Source organism: Electrophorus electricus, chromosome 16 (genome assembly GCF_013358815.1).
Source record: "Electrophorus electricus isolate fEleEle1 chromosome 16, fEleEle1.pri, whole genome shotgun sequence".
NCBI classification, from domain to species: domain Eukaryota; kingdom Metazoa; phylum Chordata; class Actinopteri; order Gymnotiformes; family Gymnotidae; genus Electrophorus; species Electrophorus electricus.
In genome coordinates this window covers 11463080-11481794 of record NC_049550.1, presented here as the reverse complement: position 1 = coordinate 11481794, position 18715 = coordinate 11463080, and the positions used below count along the sequence as shown (strand labels likewise).

Here is an 18715-nt window from a genome sequence, read left to right as displayed (position 1 = left end):
CTCTCTCCTGACACCACAGTGATGTTCAACAGACGCTAGGATGCTGCACCGGTATGCTGCACTGATAGCGAACTCGTCCTATGTGATGTGTTTGCTTAATCGAAACGCTACGTGTCAGAAGAAACCAACGCGATGAATGAACCCATGAAATACGTTGGTTTCTTATGGCACTATAATATCTTTATCATTGTGAGCAACAAGGTGGGCAATATGCGTTACCGTATTACTCATGGAAGTTTTTTGTTTATTTTATTTCCGACCATTGCAAAATAAAGTGAGTCGTGGATTCTAACAAACTCATGTATATATATATTTTGCCTACATTTACATTACATAAATTATACATTCACTATATATATATATATATATATATATATATATATATATATATATATATATATAAAAAACTCTCTCTCGCTCTCTCTCTCTCTCTCTCTCTCTCTCTCTCTCTCTCTCTCTCTCTCTCTCTATATATATATATATATATATATATATATATATATATATATATATATATATATATAAACTATGTGTTTCAGCCGGTTTCAAGTACCTACTATCTTCCGCTGAGACTGCTACTTCCTGTCAGGAGAAGGACGTGTAGTTTAATGGTAGCTTTGACACACCCGTTGAAGTTTCGCGATCAGTTTTGGAAGAGTTTATACATTTTTCCATCTGGATGCAACACAAATAGAGGGTGAACCACCAACAGCGATCGGTGTTCTTTTAGTACACTGAAGTGCACTAGACATTTTAAATATAGTACTAGATTCTTTCAAGATGACTTCATACCTGTGGATTTTAGTTCTGGTATATCTGGCGGGAGCGACGGCACAAGGTAAGCGATGTTTTCGTCCACGCAGCCTTGGTGCTACGGTTTGTGAATCCTTTTTTCACAATTCAAAACGGTTCTTTTACACTTGCATCGTAATTGTTAGGTTTACTCAAATGGTGAATAAAAAAACAAAGGTTTCAAACGAACTTTGCTAGAAGACGTTTTGCCTGGTAGTGTGTGCCTATTTACTTTTACAATTTTAGAACATACTTATAATTATGGAACGTAGTTTAGTCTACTTAGTTCAATCGTTTGACTTTTAAATTTTAAAGCAAAGCTTACTGTTTGACTGAGTAAATTAGATGCAGTCCAACATGCCACACCTTGACAATAACCCGGTTTTATATGTATTTTAAAATGCTTGTATTATGTAATTTTCAAGTCATCGTCTACACAGAGTAAAACCTCATAAAACAGTGAAGGTAAAAGAAAGGGTTTGTGAACCCTTCAGACTTATCTGAAATGAATAATGGAAATATACCTCAACAAAATATACACCAGCTTTTTTTGACAAATTATGTCTGATTAAGTTAAAAAAGTTGTTTTCCCTATAGGACAACTTGTTTTACTTGTGTCGAAATACGTAACTGGGAAATGGGAAATGCGTATTTACTATAAATAATGGATGAGTGCGTACGTTTTTCCTTTAAATGACGGACATCACATAAACACGCTCAGGTGCTCAGACATATGCTCATAGTATACGATAAAATGAATACAAGAGAAGTATACTGTAGGCCTTACACTCGTAAGCAAATATTTCTTTTTTAACACGTGATTCAGATGACCCATCAACACGGCTATAGCCTTCAGTTACTCTGCTTTCTAAAGGTACATTTTTAAGCGCAGTCTGACATTGCAGGTATTTCAGTGCTTCTGCTATGTATTCCAAGCGCCACCAATTCCTGAAAGTAGTTTAGTTTGTTCATATCTTATTAGTATAAATTTCAGTTCTGCCACATCTCTGCACAGCACGTAACATTGTTCCAGTGTTTTTGCGGAGCAAGCAGGTGGTCTTTTGCAGACTTGAGAATTGCTGCGGTCATTTCCTTTTTGGCAATGTTTCACAAACACGGCTCTGCCCTAATGCTGGTCTTATAGAAGACCATGACTCTGCCCTAATGCTGGTCTTATAGAAGACCATGACTCTGCCCCAATGCTGGTCTTATAGAAGACCATGACTCTGCCCCAATGCTGGTCTTATAGAAGACCATGACTCTGCCCCAATGCTGGTCTTATAGAAGACCATGACTCTGCCCCAATGCTGGTCTTATAGAAGACCATGACTCTGCCCCAATGCTGGTCTTATAGAAGACCATGACTCTGCCCCAATGCTGGTCTTATAGAAGACCATGACTCTGCCCCAATGCTGGTCTTATAGAAGACCATGACTCTGCCCCAATGCTGGTCTTATAGAAGACCATGACTCTGCCCCAATGCTGGTCTTATAGAAGACCATGACTCTGCCCTAATGCTGGTCTTATAGAAGACCATGACTCTGCCCTAATGCTGGTCTTATAGAAGACCATGACTCTGCCCTAATGCTGGTCTTATAGAAGACCCATGACTCTGCCCTAATGCTGGCCTTATAGAAGACCCATGACTCTGCCCTAATGCTGGTCTTATAGAAGACCATGACTCTGCCCTAATGCTGGTCTTATAGAAGACCATGACTCTGCCCTAATGCTGGTCTTATAGAAGACCATGACTCTGCCCTAATGCTGGTCTTATAGAAGACCATGACTCTCCCCTAATGCTGGTCTTATAGAAGACCAATGACTCTGCCCTAAAGCTGGTCTTATAGAAGACCATGACTCTGCCCTAATGCTGGTCTTATAGAAGACCCATGACAGGATTAAGTGCAAGAGATCACTTGTCAACCTAGGGATGTTTGCCACTCATTTAAGAACTGGTATGATTTCTGTAGGACATCCTTTTCTAAGTGAGGGAGGCTTTTGGGCTAAGGACTGAAAGATGCCCTTGACTTATTAGACCACTGACATGTTTTTGGTTGGTCTATATTGGACTTATCAGGCCATATTGTACCATATTGCACATATAGAGATTCCCATCCATTTTTCATCAACAGCATTGATTGTGTAATCAATTTGCATAACAAAATCAATGTTAAAAATTGTGTGTTGTTTGCCAAAAGTGCTATTTATTATTATGACTTTGATGAAGATCCAAAGGGCTTCACCAAATTTTCTTTTCTTCTCTTGGTGGTATGTGTACGTGAGCATGGGTGCTCTGAGGAAACCCTCACACACTTAATCTGTGAGTCATCACAGGCTGACTCACAGTGGGGTGAATTGTTTTGAGAAGTGCTGCCATCACATGAGAATATATTTAAAGCAAGGGCCTCTTCGATTCTGCGCTGGAACTCATAACTAACCATGAAAGCCAAACTTGATTGCAGGATGTGATCATCAGAATCAGTCTGACCCACTAGCACCTCGGAGCCATCATAGGGATTTAATGTCTGTGCCACAGCACACCTTCAGACGGGACCATATCGTGTCTTATGTTTGGCCTTGCGAAACTTTTCAGCTGCATAATGTACGCAAGAGCAGATAGGTTTCACATGGGTGAAAGTTATTTAGGGCAGCTTGAAATGCACACCACACACACACACACACACACACACACACACATGAACACAATGGAAGTTGGCATAAGATGACCATGCCATGCATATTTGAACAGTTCACTTTTTATGACTGCAAATCTATATTAATAACCAATCCATTACAGATAGCAAACCTGTTACATGGGCTTATATGGCAAATTAATATAATTAAAAAATCGTCTTTACTGTGAGTATCAATATGCTTTATCACACATTTAGAGTCATAGCTCTCTATTTTCTTTGGTGATATGTTCTTAAACTTACTGTACCAAAGGAACCATCCTCTTCAGCACAAAATATACAATGGAATCATTACTCAGTTGGTGTCTTGCACAATTCTGTCCTTGAAAATGCACATACTTTGCCACCAAACAGTCCCAAAGGGAGCTCAGCCCACATTTACTGACTGAATGCATTTGCAACTACCTACTATCACCAACAACCACAAACCAGTTGCATTCAGAAGCAAAACTTTTGAGGCAGAAGTTCCTTCGGCACACTCTGTGCTGTGTTTGCATTTGCGTGTCTAGCAGACATTGCGCTTCTTGCGATGCCGTGACTATAGCAGATTGCCAACCAAACCACAGGCATGCTTATGTCTGTTTAGAAGACTGCCTGGACTGTTTAGAAGACTGCCTGAACCATGTAAGAAGTGCCTACCTGAGTCTTTTTTGTGATAGCCCAATTTAGGTGGTTGACCTATTTGTCTGCAGATTTAGTAATTAGTTATTTGTTTTATGCTGTATTATTTAGTAGCTAAGCACAGATCAAGCAGGGACTAAGCACAGGACTAAGCACAGCAGGGACTAAGCACAGATCAAGTAGTGTCAACGTCTGAAGTTCCAAAAGCCTTTGTGTGTTCCACATTTGGGTGTTTACCTGTTTAAGGGATATTCTGACCAATATTAATTCTTATACAAGAATATATATATGTTTTGGTGTTTAAGACAGAGTGGGAAGCAGTCAGAGGTCCAACTCTTTAAAAAGATCTTGCTGTAGTTTCAGTTGTGATTTAACACTTAGTCACAACAGAGTACTGGCAAGCACAACATCCAAACAATCAAACATCGCCATGGAAACGTATTGCTCTGGGGCCTACTCTCTGTTGGTGTCAGGTTTCTTATGTGATAGACACAGTCTCCTCCTAGTGCACTCATGGACTTAATAATGAAAGAAATATTTGCAGCTAGACTTTTGTAATGCATATCTGAGACACCCGTGTGACTCCACTGCAGAAAAAACTTCATTTGGGAACAAGGAGCTCATCTTGGTGATTGAAAGCAGAAAACTCCTAATATTCTGGCCAAAGTGTGAAAATGAGTGTGTGTAGATAAACCCAAGAGGGGTGGAGCACATCAGATGTCTTCTTAAGCCTTCTCAAGTTTGCGCTTTTGCACTGATTTTTGACCAGGTTCATTGTTCCGCCTTTTAAAAGTTTAGCTCTTAAACTGTCTCTAGATCAGCAGAGACTGGTCCCAGTGAGGTGAGGCTGCTTCAGCAAATAGCACAACTACGTGCCAGTCAGAAACCCGTGGAACTTGACATGCCAGCTGTAAATGATGTTGTTTATAATAATAATAAATAAAAAAGTAATGCTGTTAAATAAAGAAAAATAATGTTGTTACCCATGAGCTCTCATTCAATGTCAGCCACATTAACATTTTTAGATAAAGTTGCTTTTAAGGGAGCTGGCCATTTTACAATGATGGCCACGCTTCGAGTTGGACTGAAAAGTTCAGCTCATTTGTTGTTTAGTTTGTTGGGTTTGGTTTGGTTTATTGAGCCTCAGAGCTCTGCAAGAAAATATTGGTGCATTTGCGTACCATGTTTTGATCTTTTTGTACTGACCTCTTTGGAAGTCTGAGGCTTATTATAGTTGATTAAATCCTACCACTTTCACCTACTGTCTGTGTTACTTGATAATAAGAGGTTTTCCCTTAAAAAAAAGCCATTGTGACAGTGGATGATGTAATGTGAATAAATAAATAATGAAAGCACTTCAGTAAAACTGGTTAATTTTTCATGGGGTAATTATCATGTCATTATTTAAAGCAAACACCAGCAATATGATAAACCTGGATGACAGTCATAAAATCTAAAGATGTTTATACAAAGGACAAGAAAATCTGTTTACTATTCAGATCATGGGCACATTGACAATTTCAGAAGTAAAAGCTCCCCTCTGGGGTTGCAGACTAAGTAGAACCTTCCCCCAAATTCCTTAAAAGCTCACCATGCAGTGGTCCTTCCTAGCCATGCCAAATCCTCAACACTGACACAGTGGAAACTCAGCTCAGTGCGAGGATTGGGGAATGCCAACTGGAAACAGAAAGTTAGGCGTACAGCAGCATGCGGGCATCTGCTGCGTTTCACGCGACCTATTTGAAGTATGAGTGACGAGGTTAAAGCCATGGTTCTGAGGCCACTATGCTGAGTCGGGTCACTGCAGCACTAGTGGCAGAACTCAGGTCAGCTTCCAGGTTTGAAATGTTATTTATCAGTGATGTATGACCCAGCTCCTGAGCACATAAATAACCTCCAAAATCATTTGACAGAGTGTATTGGGTAAACCGTAAAACATGGGCAGTTTTGACAGTACTTAATGTTTGGGAATTGGTGCATTAATGTTATTCTCTCTCTCTTTATAGATTTGAATCTGGGTGATGCCTTAGGTGAGTTACAACAGCTTTCCTGATACTGTGAGCATAATATAACATTATGTCACATTAAATTTTTGTTTTTCCTTTTGATTAATTTTAAATGAATAGTTTAAATTAAGTCCTTCATTCTTTTGTAATTTTATTCTGAACACATGTATCTGACTGCCTTGTTTGTCGCTATGTAAATTGCATTTAAATGGATGATGTCTTTGAGAGTTAATAGCAGATACTCAGGCCTATATACAACCCACATATTGTATAGCTTCATGATTATTTCACTGTTGCTATAAATGGATATTCTCCTTTTTAGATGACACAACAACTCCACCTAAACCAGGTGAAGGTCTTGCTTGATTCATTCATTTCTGAGTGCATTTACATTTATCTGACACTTCTATCTAAAGCAACTTACAATTATGACTGAGCACAGTTTGAGCAATTCAGGGTTAAGGGCTTTGCAGTGCCCAACAGTGGCAGCAGTATGGCTTGAACTGGCAGCCTTCTGATTATGGGACAAATAACTTAACCGATGAGCTACCACTGCCTCAGTGAATGAGTAATTTATTGGATGTTGTGGGACACAGGATATAACAGTACATGTCTTCCATCAGAAGTAATTGTCCATTCTTCACTTTCTGGTGCTTTGCTTTCCAAACCTTAGTAGATTCTACATAGCTGGCAATAAAAAATAAATGAGCACTAAACAGCAAGTCAGAATTCCATGTGCTCTACAAATGATCTACAAAGTTAGAATTTGTGAGTGCAAATCACACTTTATCTGAGGGCCGGAATGTGTTATTATATTGTGAGACTGTGTGGGAGTGGGGCTTTGGGCTGGAGTTCTGAGCGGCCTCCGTCGGTGGGCGAAGTCAGCCCCTCTACTCAAGATGGAGAGAGAGAGCGTGGGAGCTGGAGAGGAGGAGGGGTGCGAGATCCGTCACTGAGAAATTAGGGAAGTTACGGAGTTTAATTAGGGAGCAGATAACAGGGAATTTCAGGTGTTGTTCAACCAGATACAAATGTTTATTAGATTGTTAGCTAGTGTTACATTATATGTGCTGTCTACTAATTGAGTTTCAGTACTTCAATAGTCTTTAGTATACTAACTACCTGAGGAATTTATTTCTAGCTAGCTAGTTGTCTAGGCCATTGTGATCCTGTAGTCGAGATCAAAGTTGGCTAATCAGTTAGCTAGTTTTAGATAATTAATGTTAACTAGAATGTGCATATGCTTCTCTGTGTTTATCAAGCTGTTTAGCCACTGTCTTTATAAATTCAGATTATTTTTACTCTTTTAGGGACCAAGCTGTTTTAAATTACCAGAGATACTAGTGATACTAGTCATTATCTAAGTCTGTCATTAGGTTCCATTTTGGATCATCTAGGTTCCATTTTGGATCATCTAGGTTCCATTTTGGATCATCTAGGTTCCATTTTGGATCATCTAGGTTCCATTTTGGATCATCTAGGTTCCATTTTGGCTCAAAGGCTGCCCGCTCTGTTCCCTATAGACAGTACAGATAAGTGTTGAGACAACCTAGCTAGCATTGGCAGAATTGGGTGTTTTCAACAAATTGCTGCTAACAAAAATGAATCAGTTCATTATAGTAGTAGTTATTCGACCACTTAGAGTTCACAATGTTAGAATTTGAGGTTTTGGAATGATATAAAATATTCAGCGTTTATATTTTGCTCCAAATAAAGTTCCCTGGCTATTTTGAAAATGCTTGACAGAAGTGTGTGGCAGAGTCGGGTATGCCTTTGTATTGGAGTACCAGAATCCCATTTGTGTGAGATCAGTGACTGTGTGATGGCTCAGGTACTTTCTTCAGTGCTTTAGATTAACTGCTGTAGCTCATGCAATGAATAATTATTGTTCTTCACATACTCTAGATGTAAAACAGCCCAAGCAAGGATCAGATGGTAGGATCTGCCCCCAAATGTGCACACACACACACACACACACACACACTCACACACAAACACACACACAAACACACACACACACACACACACACACACACACACACACACACACACACACACACACACACACTCTGACACACACACACACACACACACACACACACACACACACACACACACTCACACCCTTACACTTAGTGACATGCGTACTCAGATGTCATGTCTCCTTATACAGTGTATACATGAGTACTTCTGACGTGTTTCCCCCCCCCCCCCCCCCCCCCCCCCTCTGTATTCTTATCCCTAGATTTCAATCTTAATGATGCCATTGATTCAGGTATAGTCTTAACCAGTATAATGGTTATGCTACATTTTCTGCAGTAGCTAAGGCTCTTCTCTAGAGCCAGTGCAGACACAGACATATGCTGACTTGTACATGCTGTGTGTTTGATTGTGGCCATCATCTTTTAGACACACCAAATGAGCCCAACAAGCCTCCTCCTGCCCCGCCCAAACCTGCAGGTAAGAGGGCCTACAGGGGCCTACAGGGGCCCCTTCACCCAGAGATGCTAAAGCCAATGACTGTGAATGAAACAGGCAGGACCAGTCAGCAATTATGCATATGGAATTATGCTTACTGTTTCTTCCTTATTAGATCACACCTGCATTCCATGCCCCTCTAGCTTTAAATCAGGCCTTTACCTGCAATAATAATAATAATAATAAAAAAAAAAATAATAATAATAATTATAATAATAATAATAGAGATTGCTTGATGAGCAATATAAAATATCTCAGGAATGGCTGTGGTAATCTTTCATTTGCCAATTGTGCACTGATCCATTTGCTCTGTCTGTTCCTACAGATCCTAAGAAACCACTTGGAGGTATGATTGTGCATGTGTGTGTGTATGGGTTGTGAATAAAACACTATACCATTATTTACATGTACCATAATATTATGCTATTCATACTATGCTGTAATGACTCCATCTTTGTTGAAGGCGATGGATTTAGCAATGATGACCTGTTAGATGTGGTTGGGGATGAGTACAAGCCTGACCCTGGTAGAGGACATGGAGGTAGGCACTCTGCTTCCCACTCTGCTATTATTAAACTCCCATAATTAAACAGTGAATAATAGTTAGTTAAATCCACCAATTGACTTCCTGTTGATTCCACGATGAATGTTGCTTAATAGGATTGGTTGTTTAGGGCAGTTCCAAGACTGAACTACCACTCTGCCACTGTGCTGTGCTGTGCAGGCGTAGCTAAATTATTTGTTGGGGGCGGGGGGAAACAGAAGAAGGGGCACTATGAAAAGTTTGGAATCGCTGGTTACTGGAATTAATGAATGCCGCATGCAGAAGTGTTGCAAGCAATTCAAGGAGACGCCCTGCATACTTGAACTCTGGTGACCTTTCCTGAAGGCAGGGAGGAGTTCTAGCTTACCAGACAGGCAAAGCCAGCCCATCTGTATGCCCCAAAGCAAAAACGTAGGGAGGCTTTTATAAGTTGTGCTGCCACAACAACTCTACATCAAAGTGGGTCATGCAGTTTTATGCCATACACAGTTGAACATATGCACTCATGGGTTGTTTCTTAAGTTCCCTAAGCTAACTTCTGAGTACGAGTAATGGTGCCTAATGCATTAGAATGTGCAGTTGGAAGTCAAGTGTGCTAGCCTGTCATGTTTCGCAGTGGAGAGTGTGTTAGCCTATCACACTTGGCAATACAGAGTGTGTTAGCCTATCAAGTTTGGCTGTAGAGAGTGTGCTAACCTATCATTTGACTATAGAACAAGTAAGAACAAGTATACCTAATCACGTGGCTGCATGAATAAGGTGTGTACACATAAGCCCAGTTTCCCAGAGTCCACTTAAACCATAGCCTACACTTTAAAAGAAGGTCCAGTGAATATTTAGTATTGACACTGCAGTTTAGTCCAAGACTATATGAGTAATCTTCATCCAGTGGTCAGGAAACTGACTCATTAAGTTCATGTTAGATGTAGTCTACAGTTTCAACGCAGAATATATGAACCAGACTTGAACCAGTACACTTAAAGCTATTTTGGTCTTGTAGTAATGTTTCTGTTTGTATGTGCTTTGAAATATATCAAAGATGTGTTTGGAAGATGAATTCCATTGATGATTGCTCTTTGTGTGTGTGTGTGTGTGTGTGTTGCAGGGCGAGCCAGTGACCCTGGTTATGATACCACAGGTATTTATTAAATAGTCTTTCTTCTTTATATTTCTGATTAGCATGCACTGCTATCTGGCTTAACCTGGAAATTTAATTTTAAAAATACAGTAGACGGCAAACCAAGTCTACCATGGGGTTCTGTTCATTTAGATTAATGTGAAGAATGACCCTGCCTTCCAATTTTCAATACATTTACATGTAGCTATCTTAACTGTTTCATGCATCTTCTGTTTTAGGAGATGATACAGACCAGTCTCAAGGTAAATACACACTATCTAATGCAGGTTTTAAGGATGTGGGTTTTACAGAGACCTTCATAACAATGGCAGTAAAGCTTGCTTGTGTGTAGCATGAATTCAAATGCCCAAAGAAAGTGTTAAAAACGGTTCCTGGGAAAAGGAAACATTTTTATTACCTTTTGTGTTCAATAGCCACAACACAAGGATAGGAGCTTTTTCTCTCTCTCTCTCTCTCTCTCTCTCTCTCTAAGCTGCTGAGTGGAATATGTCTTTTGTAGAATACAAGTTCAGATGTTTGTGCTAATACCTCCAAAGTGAGTCGCAAAACTGTATGGTCTATGAAGCTCTATTAGCAGTCAAACACTTTTTATGTGAGACAGTCAAACATTTCTAATGTGAGACGGTCAAACATTTCTAATGTGAGACGGTCAAACACTTCTTATGTGAGACAGTCAGACACTTCCTTTGTGAGACAGTCAGACACTTCCTTTGTGAGACAGTCAGACACTTCCTTTGTGAGACAGTCAGACACTTCCTTTGTGACACATCTGCATGGCTATTCTGTGTCCACTTCTCCAAGTTCCTCTCCTGGTCAAGCCAGCTGAGCTGTGACAGCAATACTGACTCTCTGATCTACTACATTACATTGACATTGATTCAGTGTACCTACATTTACAACATTTATGAATGTAGTACTCATTTAACTGCATGTAACACTTAGCACTCTAAACTGGACCTCGCAAAGATCTACACTGTATACCACCTCTGCAGTGTAGCCAACCTCTGCACAATAAGGCATCTCTGTAATAGCCTGTATTTAAGAGTTTATTTCCATATTTTGTTTAGGGCACCTCTTCTCATGTCTACTCTGCTATCTTATTCTATCTATTTGTATTGTTTAATTAGCTAAAGGACAAAGTCCTCATAAGTATTCCATACTTGGCAAAAGAAAGAACCCAACTTGTAGACACTATTATCCAGAGCTACTAACGTCTTCATCAGAGTGACAGTACAAATGTACCTGGGGAACTGAACCCATGACACTGGTGTTACTAGCACCGAATACTACCTACACGACAGTGGTTCAGGGAGAACTTAGGATCATGTAATAATAAAAGTGTTTTTTTTTTTTTCATTGATTGATTTCTTACCACATTTTGTTGGAAAGCTGTGTGTCTTTCTGTGGGGAATGTATTGGTTGATCTTGGAGAGGCTCGGGTGCCAACTGAGCAGTCACTGAGGGCCTGAAAATGGGTGAGAGGATACAACTGATATGCAGTTAGTGAGATCAGTAGGGGGAATAATGAACACACGAACAAACAGTCATTAGCACTCGAGACTGTATGCCCAAGGGGGGTCAGGCACATATTTCCTTGTTTATCTTTTTGTGGGGGCCAAATGTGAAGTCAATATTTAGTCAATATTTATTTATATAGCGCTTTTTACAACAGATATTGTCACAAAGCAGCTTTACAAATGTCTGAGTCCAAGCCAAAGGCGACAGCGGCAAGGAAAAACTCTCTAGAGCATGAGGAAGAAACCTTGAGAGGAAACAAGACTCAAAGGGGGGGGACATCCTCCTCTGGCCCACAACAGACTCCACAATAACTACAGTTTAAAGAGAAAAATAAATAAAAAATGAAAAAATAAGCAATTAATGTTTAGTCCAGCTTTCTAGAGGTCCTAGTCTCGTCCCGAGGTGTGTCCAAGACCCAGTCCGCAAGAGGACGTCCATCAAGGGCAATGGAGAAGTAGTTGTCTGGGATGGAGGTGTGGTGGGCTACATTAGAGGACATGGGAGGGGGGGATGGGAGGAGCCATGGCAACTGAGAGGGGCTCAGTAACATGTGGGCATCTGTTTAGCTGTTTCTGGGGACTGTCAAAGGTTTGGCATCGTGGCAACATTTAGCTGGTTCCTCTTAGGAAAACAAAATATTTTACAGAAAATGCAGGTTTCATTAAAAAAAAGGCTTAAAATGCCATTGGTTATTTAAGTAATGCTTATTGTTTATGAGAAGACATAATTATAGCAGTGCAAAAGCCAGTGAAAATACCGCTCAAAGAAAGTTACAAAACTGTGTGTGAGTGTGTGTGCGTGTGTGTGTGCATATGCGTGCATGTTTGAGTGTGTGCTTGCATATGAAGATGCGTTTGTGCTCTCTTTGCTGGTCTTTGGAATACTGTAGTTTGGATGACTGAAGTTTTCCATAGCTCACACAAACATGAGACAGACCAGCAGACAGAAACAATTACCCAGACAGCGTCATACTCTACTCTCTACTACACAGTTAGCTTAGACGCCATTTTAAAACCATTTATACGATGCTTTGCAGACGTGCTTTCACATAGGTCTTGTACACATGCGTTCTGGGACACATTACTACCTTGAACTGATGTAGGTTTTTTTTTTTTTACCCTGTGTGATGGTAGTGACCCTGGTTGTATCGGGCATAGAGCCACATGTGTTGCTGAATGGCTTCCAAGACTGTGGTATTGACAAGCATGGGTTACTGGATTTGTGGGCTTGGTTTTCATTGGCTGACCCGCTTGCGTGGGAGGCCACACCCTAAACCTCGGCTTCAATATCCTGTCGTTGCAGACCTGAACCAGCTCTGGCTGCAGCTCCTGAGGTTGCTAGGAGACAACGTTCCAGAATGCCTCCATGCCTGGACTGACAACTTTAGACAAGTATTAGGGTCCGTTCTAGAAATGATGCTGGACTTCCTGGACCCAGCGGAAGGGGAGCAGCTGTCTTAAATGGCCTGTTGGGCATCGGTCCTGTCGGCTACTTCTTGTGCCTGCTTACTGGAGAGGGCACAGTGCCGTGACCTACTGTTGTAAATGTTGCTGGGTGTCAGTTGTTCTGGTTGTTGTGGTCGCACCATCTTTTGGCTGGGACATTAGCTGTGCTATGGCTTGGTAATAGGGAACCTTGGTTTTGATCTAGAGTGAGATAAGCATTTTGCTTTCATATTTGTTTTCTAAAGGGTTTTAGATGTTAGTTACTGATACAAGATCAGATGTTATCATTGTTTTGTCATGCAGTTTTAAGTTTCAGACAAAATGCAGGATATTTTCACAGGGGCTGAGGTGTTTCACTAGGACACTTTGAGAGGCATGTTTGGTAAATTTACAGATGTACACCCAAAGTGTACCTGCCCTCTTGAGTAATTTTAAGTTTGACCTTTTGTGCAGGCAGCATGTCATTTTGGTTTGAGGCCATTTTAGAGACCATTTAAGGGTGCTGTTAATTCTTATTTTAATTTAATTTCATTCAAGTATAACATTCATTTTGAGATAAAAGGGGCCAGTGCTTGGTTGTGTGTGACCAACTCCTGTGTGTGCCACTAAATTTAGACCTTTCTCGCAACCTTTCTTCCTTCCACCCATTCCTGTATATTTCTTTTTCCTCCTGGCTCTCTGTCCACCTCTTTTCCTTGCTGTGCCCTTGTCTTAAAGTGTGCCAGCCTTAAGCACACTGGATCTCGGCATCCAAGCACTCCGGCGGTAAACTCTTCCATGGTTTAATGATATGGTACCCCCTTCCGGAAACTTCTTTACTCTGCTGCCCCGCACCCCTGTCCAGTGCTCTATTGTTCTCTTGTTTTAAGCATGGTTCTTGTTCAGTCCTGTTCAGCTAAGCTATCTTGCTGACATTTCTAAATATCCTTTGTTAATTATAATATTTTCCCAATAAGAGGCTTAACCTTAGTTCCTGGTGCTTTGATTAACCTTAGAGCCCATTTCTTCACACATACCACGCATAGCATGAGTTCACCCCTCAGGGACGAGAGGACTCTCCCCTTTGAGCTTTACAGAAAGGAAGCCTACATGTGTTTTTAACTTTATAAAGAAATGCATGTTCTGTGATGCAGGGAATCAGTAGGGGCTTTTTATTTATGGCAGTCTTCTGCTGGGCGACTTGGTCAGTTGTTTATAGTGTTTTCAGAATGGTTTTTAGAATATTTTTTTATTTAGTGAAGGACACTGTGATTGTATTGTATGTTGTAAGTATAGTGGTACTAGTGGGGGTTTTTTCCTCAGTAATCTTCTGTAGTTATATGCTCTGGTCATGTTGGCACACATTTTCCATGTTTGGCGGTGTGTATTTCGGGGAGATTCTTTTGATGTGTTGTCCCGTGAGATCATGTGTTGTCCCGTGGCGTCCTGTGCTCTTCTAAGTCTGTGTTCCCTTTAATAAACTCTTGGTGAAAGCTGAAACCATTCTGAGTTTTTTCACTAGTGAGTCTAACACTATTCTTAATTTGCCGAGCTTGCCATAACAGCAGTGTGACCACTGCCACTTCCAGAATACACTGAGTGAGAGACTCGGTGTGAGCTGCCAGTATGTACAACTGACCCTTGAACTGTACTGGTACTGGCTTTGTTATAAAAATAAGATATGCACTGGTCCTGTATTAGTGTAAATGAACAGCTTACATTATGTTGCCTTTGATGTGGCCCAAGGTCTAAGGCAAGTTTAATTTTCTTTACATAGCTGATAATAGAGTTGGGTTGGATAAAGTTGACCCCAAATCAGGACTGAGAAGTCACTTCATGTTTTGTGCCTCTGTCACACTAAAACACAATTAATTTGTACCAATACATTTAAGGGCGATTTTAGCTAGATTCATCTCTGAGAGATGTGTAGCGTAGGCTACACCTTGTCAGCATCCTGGGTGGTGTTACGGTCCTGGTCTCTGTTGGAACTTTACTTCAGAGCTGAGTGTTCAGGAAGGAGTTGCACATCCCACCCTGTCATGCTTGATTCACCACTGCAGTGACTCACTCACATCTGAATCACTTTCTCTTCTTCAATATAAGAGGGTAATAGTCCCTGGTGAGTTTTTTATTTTGGTTTGTTTTGTTTTATTTGGACCAACCTGACTTCAAGTCTCCATAAATTCCAGGATCTTTTTCAGCCACATAGATCTAATGTGAGTATTATATTACTAACTATAACAGGATTGGTTCTTGGGTGTTTTCTGAATTTACTTTCATATTTCGAGCAGGGAAGGAGATTCCTACACTGCCACCTTGTGGAAGAAAAATGTACTGAATGTACATTAATAACTTCATGAAACCTATTGTTATTTTGGCACATACATTCGCTGATAGTTCTATATAAAATTTCACATTCTCTGGCATTCTTAAATTAGATTATATATTGGGAGTGCTAATTCAGATGACTCCATCCAGTGCAATATAAATGGTACACAGTACAGGGATACTTCAGGTTTTGTGATCCTCAACTTCTTAGCATTACGTTATGGACATTATGGACACTTTCCCTGCAGAGTTGCTAAAAGTATTCAGAGTGAACACGCGGCTGGTGAGTAACGGGAGCACTCCTACTCGTGTGCATTTTTCTTTCGGTAACCGCGCGTCTCTTTGTGGCGCAGGGGCACAAGGCAGTCAGGTGGCTGGCATCCTCAGTGGACTGGGAGTACTTATAGTTGGCGCTGCCTCCAGCTACTTCGCCTACTATAAAAAGAAGCTCTGCTTCAAGATACAAGGAGGTGGGTGTTGGTGAATAATAGTAGAGTGAGTGTGATATTGTATTACTATTGTCAATATAATTTTTAATTCAGACCGGGGAAGTGTCAACATAACTTTTTAAAATCCCTTCAAACTCCGAATTGTAGCGGCACGGATTCAATGCAATTTTTCAGTTTGTTTTGAAGTAACAGATTGCCTCTAGCGGTAGAAAAATGTAAGAATGTTCAACATCAGGAAGTAAGTGTCGAATTACAAAAGCCCATAGAGCGTTAGCCCTCAACAGGTGGCTCTGTGGCGCAATGGATAGCGCATTGGACTTCTAAGTAGCACTTGGTGGAGTGATTCAAAGGTTGTGGGTTCGAGTCCCACCAGAGTCGTGGTTTTTAATTAAATGCTACATACAACTCATTAAAAACATTCAAGGTTAATAGAGGTGATGTGTCATGGTTTGCGGTAAATTATATAAATAATTATTTATTTTGTGTGTGTGTGTGTTGTGCAGGAGCTGATCCAGAGAGTGGTGGGAACCAGTCTGGTGTACATTCTGAGCCACAAAGTAAATCCTTTTATATGTTACTGTCTATTATTGGTTTTATTAAAATATGATTAAAATCGTAATGTTACTCAAATATTCTAATACGTTAAAAATAATATTATGTTGATATTCACTTTCAACAGATACTGAACTAACAAAAAATAACAAATAAAACTGTACTTTACATTTATCTTAATTATTAACTGTGAATGCTAATGCAGCTTTTAAAATGTGGTTACCAAATTGCAGGAAATGTCATGTTGGTGCATAAAACTGCTGTACACACTGGAAATGTAAACTCTTAGTATAGATTTTACATTTCCAGTGTGTACAGCAGTTTTATGCATCACTAGTATATATATATATATATATATATATATATTTTTTTTTTTTCAACATGATACATTCTGTTAAATGCCATCATAAATCAAACATTAATCATATTTAATTAATTTAACAGTTAATCACATTTTTCCCACCACATAAAGAGGCTCTCAGACTACATGTAAGCCATATTTTGTAGAGTTATATCGTTTCATAGTAGCTGATGCTTCCGTGTGTTGTCTCCAGCCCTTACAAACCTGCTCAGAACGTCCTAACTGCCCTGGGAGCAGCTGGACAACAGCTGCAGCTCCTAAACACATGTACAACCACAAGAGCCTTGAGGAACATGTGATGGACAGGGCTCTCTTCATATCACTATACAAGTTTGAAGCATTTATGTGTTTAATCATGTTTGTCTTTTATTGCTCATTCAGTGTGCCATTTCTTTTTAGTTGTGTAAATTCTTTTGACAAATTTATTTTGGGGTGGGGGAGGGGTGTGTGTGTGTGTGTGTGTGTGTGTGTGTGTGTGTGCGCGTGTGCATATTGTGAGTTTTACTAAGCTGTTTGCTTTTAAAGTGCTCTGTTTCAGTGTCATTCATTCAGGTATGTTGAGGGAGAATTCATAATTAAATAGACTTTTTAAAGTTGGCTACTATTTTTTTGCAGCAATGATATCACAATTGACATTTTGTCCACAAGGCTGTTCTCTAAACTAAAATAAATATGTTGATTAATTTAAACTATCAAAAGTAAAAATTTGACATTATGCTTATTTGAAATAGTTCATTCTGTCTGTGTCTGTTACTATTATAATGCACTGTTTTGAAATCAGGAATACACAACAAGCAGAATGTTGCTAGGTGCATGCATTGTAACCAATTAAAGTTACAAATGTTATTTTATTAAATATTCTGTTAAATTCCATTAAAGTAAATAGCAGTCCATTTTACCTTGTGACAATAGTACAAATGCACCGTTTTGTTTTGCAGATGTAATGTGTTGCACATTACATAGACAGGAACTGCACTTTTGGATTTGAAATGTTTGACAGCTTTGGTCCTAGAGTTCTACTGTCCTGATCTAAGACCTATAATCTAGGCCTTCCGTAGCATCTCAATATAAGAATCATTCATGTTGGAATGAATCTCTGCAGGACAGTGGCTCTCCAGGATGAGCCAGGCAGCCCTGCATCAGTACACGCAACAGTTATTTTTTAAAGTCTGCAACATTTCTCGTCTGTCTAGTTTGATATTCTTTTTTATTTCCTTTTTTTTTTTTTTTGTACAGGTCTTTGGAGTGCTTTGTATACACTGTTTGGGTTAAAAACACCCACCTTAAATGTAGATAAATGTCAATTCTCAGTCCACACTAACTGACGTGTTTATTTACACCATGGCTATATTTACACCAGACTAATACGTCTCTGCTGACAGTATGCACACGTCATTTCTGAGTGAAATGTAATGGGTTTTTTTTGTGTGTGTGTAAATGCAGTGCAGTGAATGCAGGATTAAACCAATTACAGTTGTGTTACTCTAATCATTACTAAGTAAGTAAAATAAGTGATAGTCATGATGCTTGACTGACCTGAGCTTGAAGACCCAGTGCCGTCACAGCAGAGCGGTGCTTTCTGAGCAATGTATTATTTATATGCCTTTCAGATCTTACAAAGTACAACAAATAAAGCAATTATGGGATACCTTACCGTAATGTAAACAACAGTCACATGGTGTTTCGAATTTTGAATAAATACTTTTTTTCTGTTTACTGTATTAGCCAAGTTCAATGACCAGTATCTCATGACCAACAACCCCAGTGTTACAATTAATTATTTATTTTTCTATGATAAAACTTGAGTTCCC

At 39.8% G+C, this 18715-nt stretch overlaps 1 protein-coding gene and 1 non-coding gene across 3 annotated transcripts; both read left to right on the top strand.

The window, feature by feature from the left end:
* Positions 1 to 570: 570 nt before the first annotated feature.
* cd99 (CD99 molecule) lies at positions 571 to 18625 on the top strand. Of its 2 annotated transcripts, XM_035534743.1 has the most exons (13): positions 572 to 838; positions 6113 to 6136; positions 6435 to 6461; positions 8018 to 8047; positions 8358 to 8387; positions 8522 to 8572; positions 8916 to 8936; positions 9054 to 9131; positions 10240 to 10272; positions 10491 to 10514; positions 15896 to 16012; positions 16495 to 16548; positions 17098 to 18625. In XM_035534743.1, exons 1-13 carry the CDS (start codon positions 781 to 783, stop codon positions 17124 to 17126), a joined length of 576 nt encoding a protein of 191 aa, XP_035390636.1. In that variant the 5' UTR covers positions 572 to 780; the 3' UTR covers positions 17127 to 18625. The 2 variants fall into 2 exon arrangements, with proteins under 2 accessions (XP_035390637.1, XP_035390636.1); XM_035534744.1 differs by lacking the exons at positions 15896 to 16012; positions 16495 to 16548; positions 17098 to 18625 and adding an exon at positions 13093 to 15882 and having other exon boundaries at positions 571 to 838.
* On the top strand, positions 16278 to 16369 carry trnar-ucu. The gene is given in 2 exon segments: positions 16278 to 16314; positions 16334 to 16369. It is a non-coding gene; the product is annotated as a tRNA-Arg (tRNA).
* Positions 18626 to 18715: the final 90 nt, after the last annotated feature.

Coding starts and splice junctions, on each gene's coding strand:
- cd99 (XM_035534743.1), top strand. CDS start 781: ATGACTTCATACCTGTGGATTTTAGTTCTGGTATATCTGGCGGGAGCG. Junction 8,937..9,053: donor TCCTAAGAAACCACTTGGAG/GTATGATTGTGC, acceptor TCTTTGTTGAAG/GCGATGGATTTAGCAATGAT. Junction 16,549..17,097: donor TGTACATTCTGAGCCACAAA/GTAAATCCTTTT, acceptor TGTTGTCTCCAG/CCCTTACAAACCTGCTCAGA.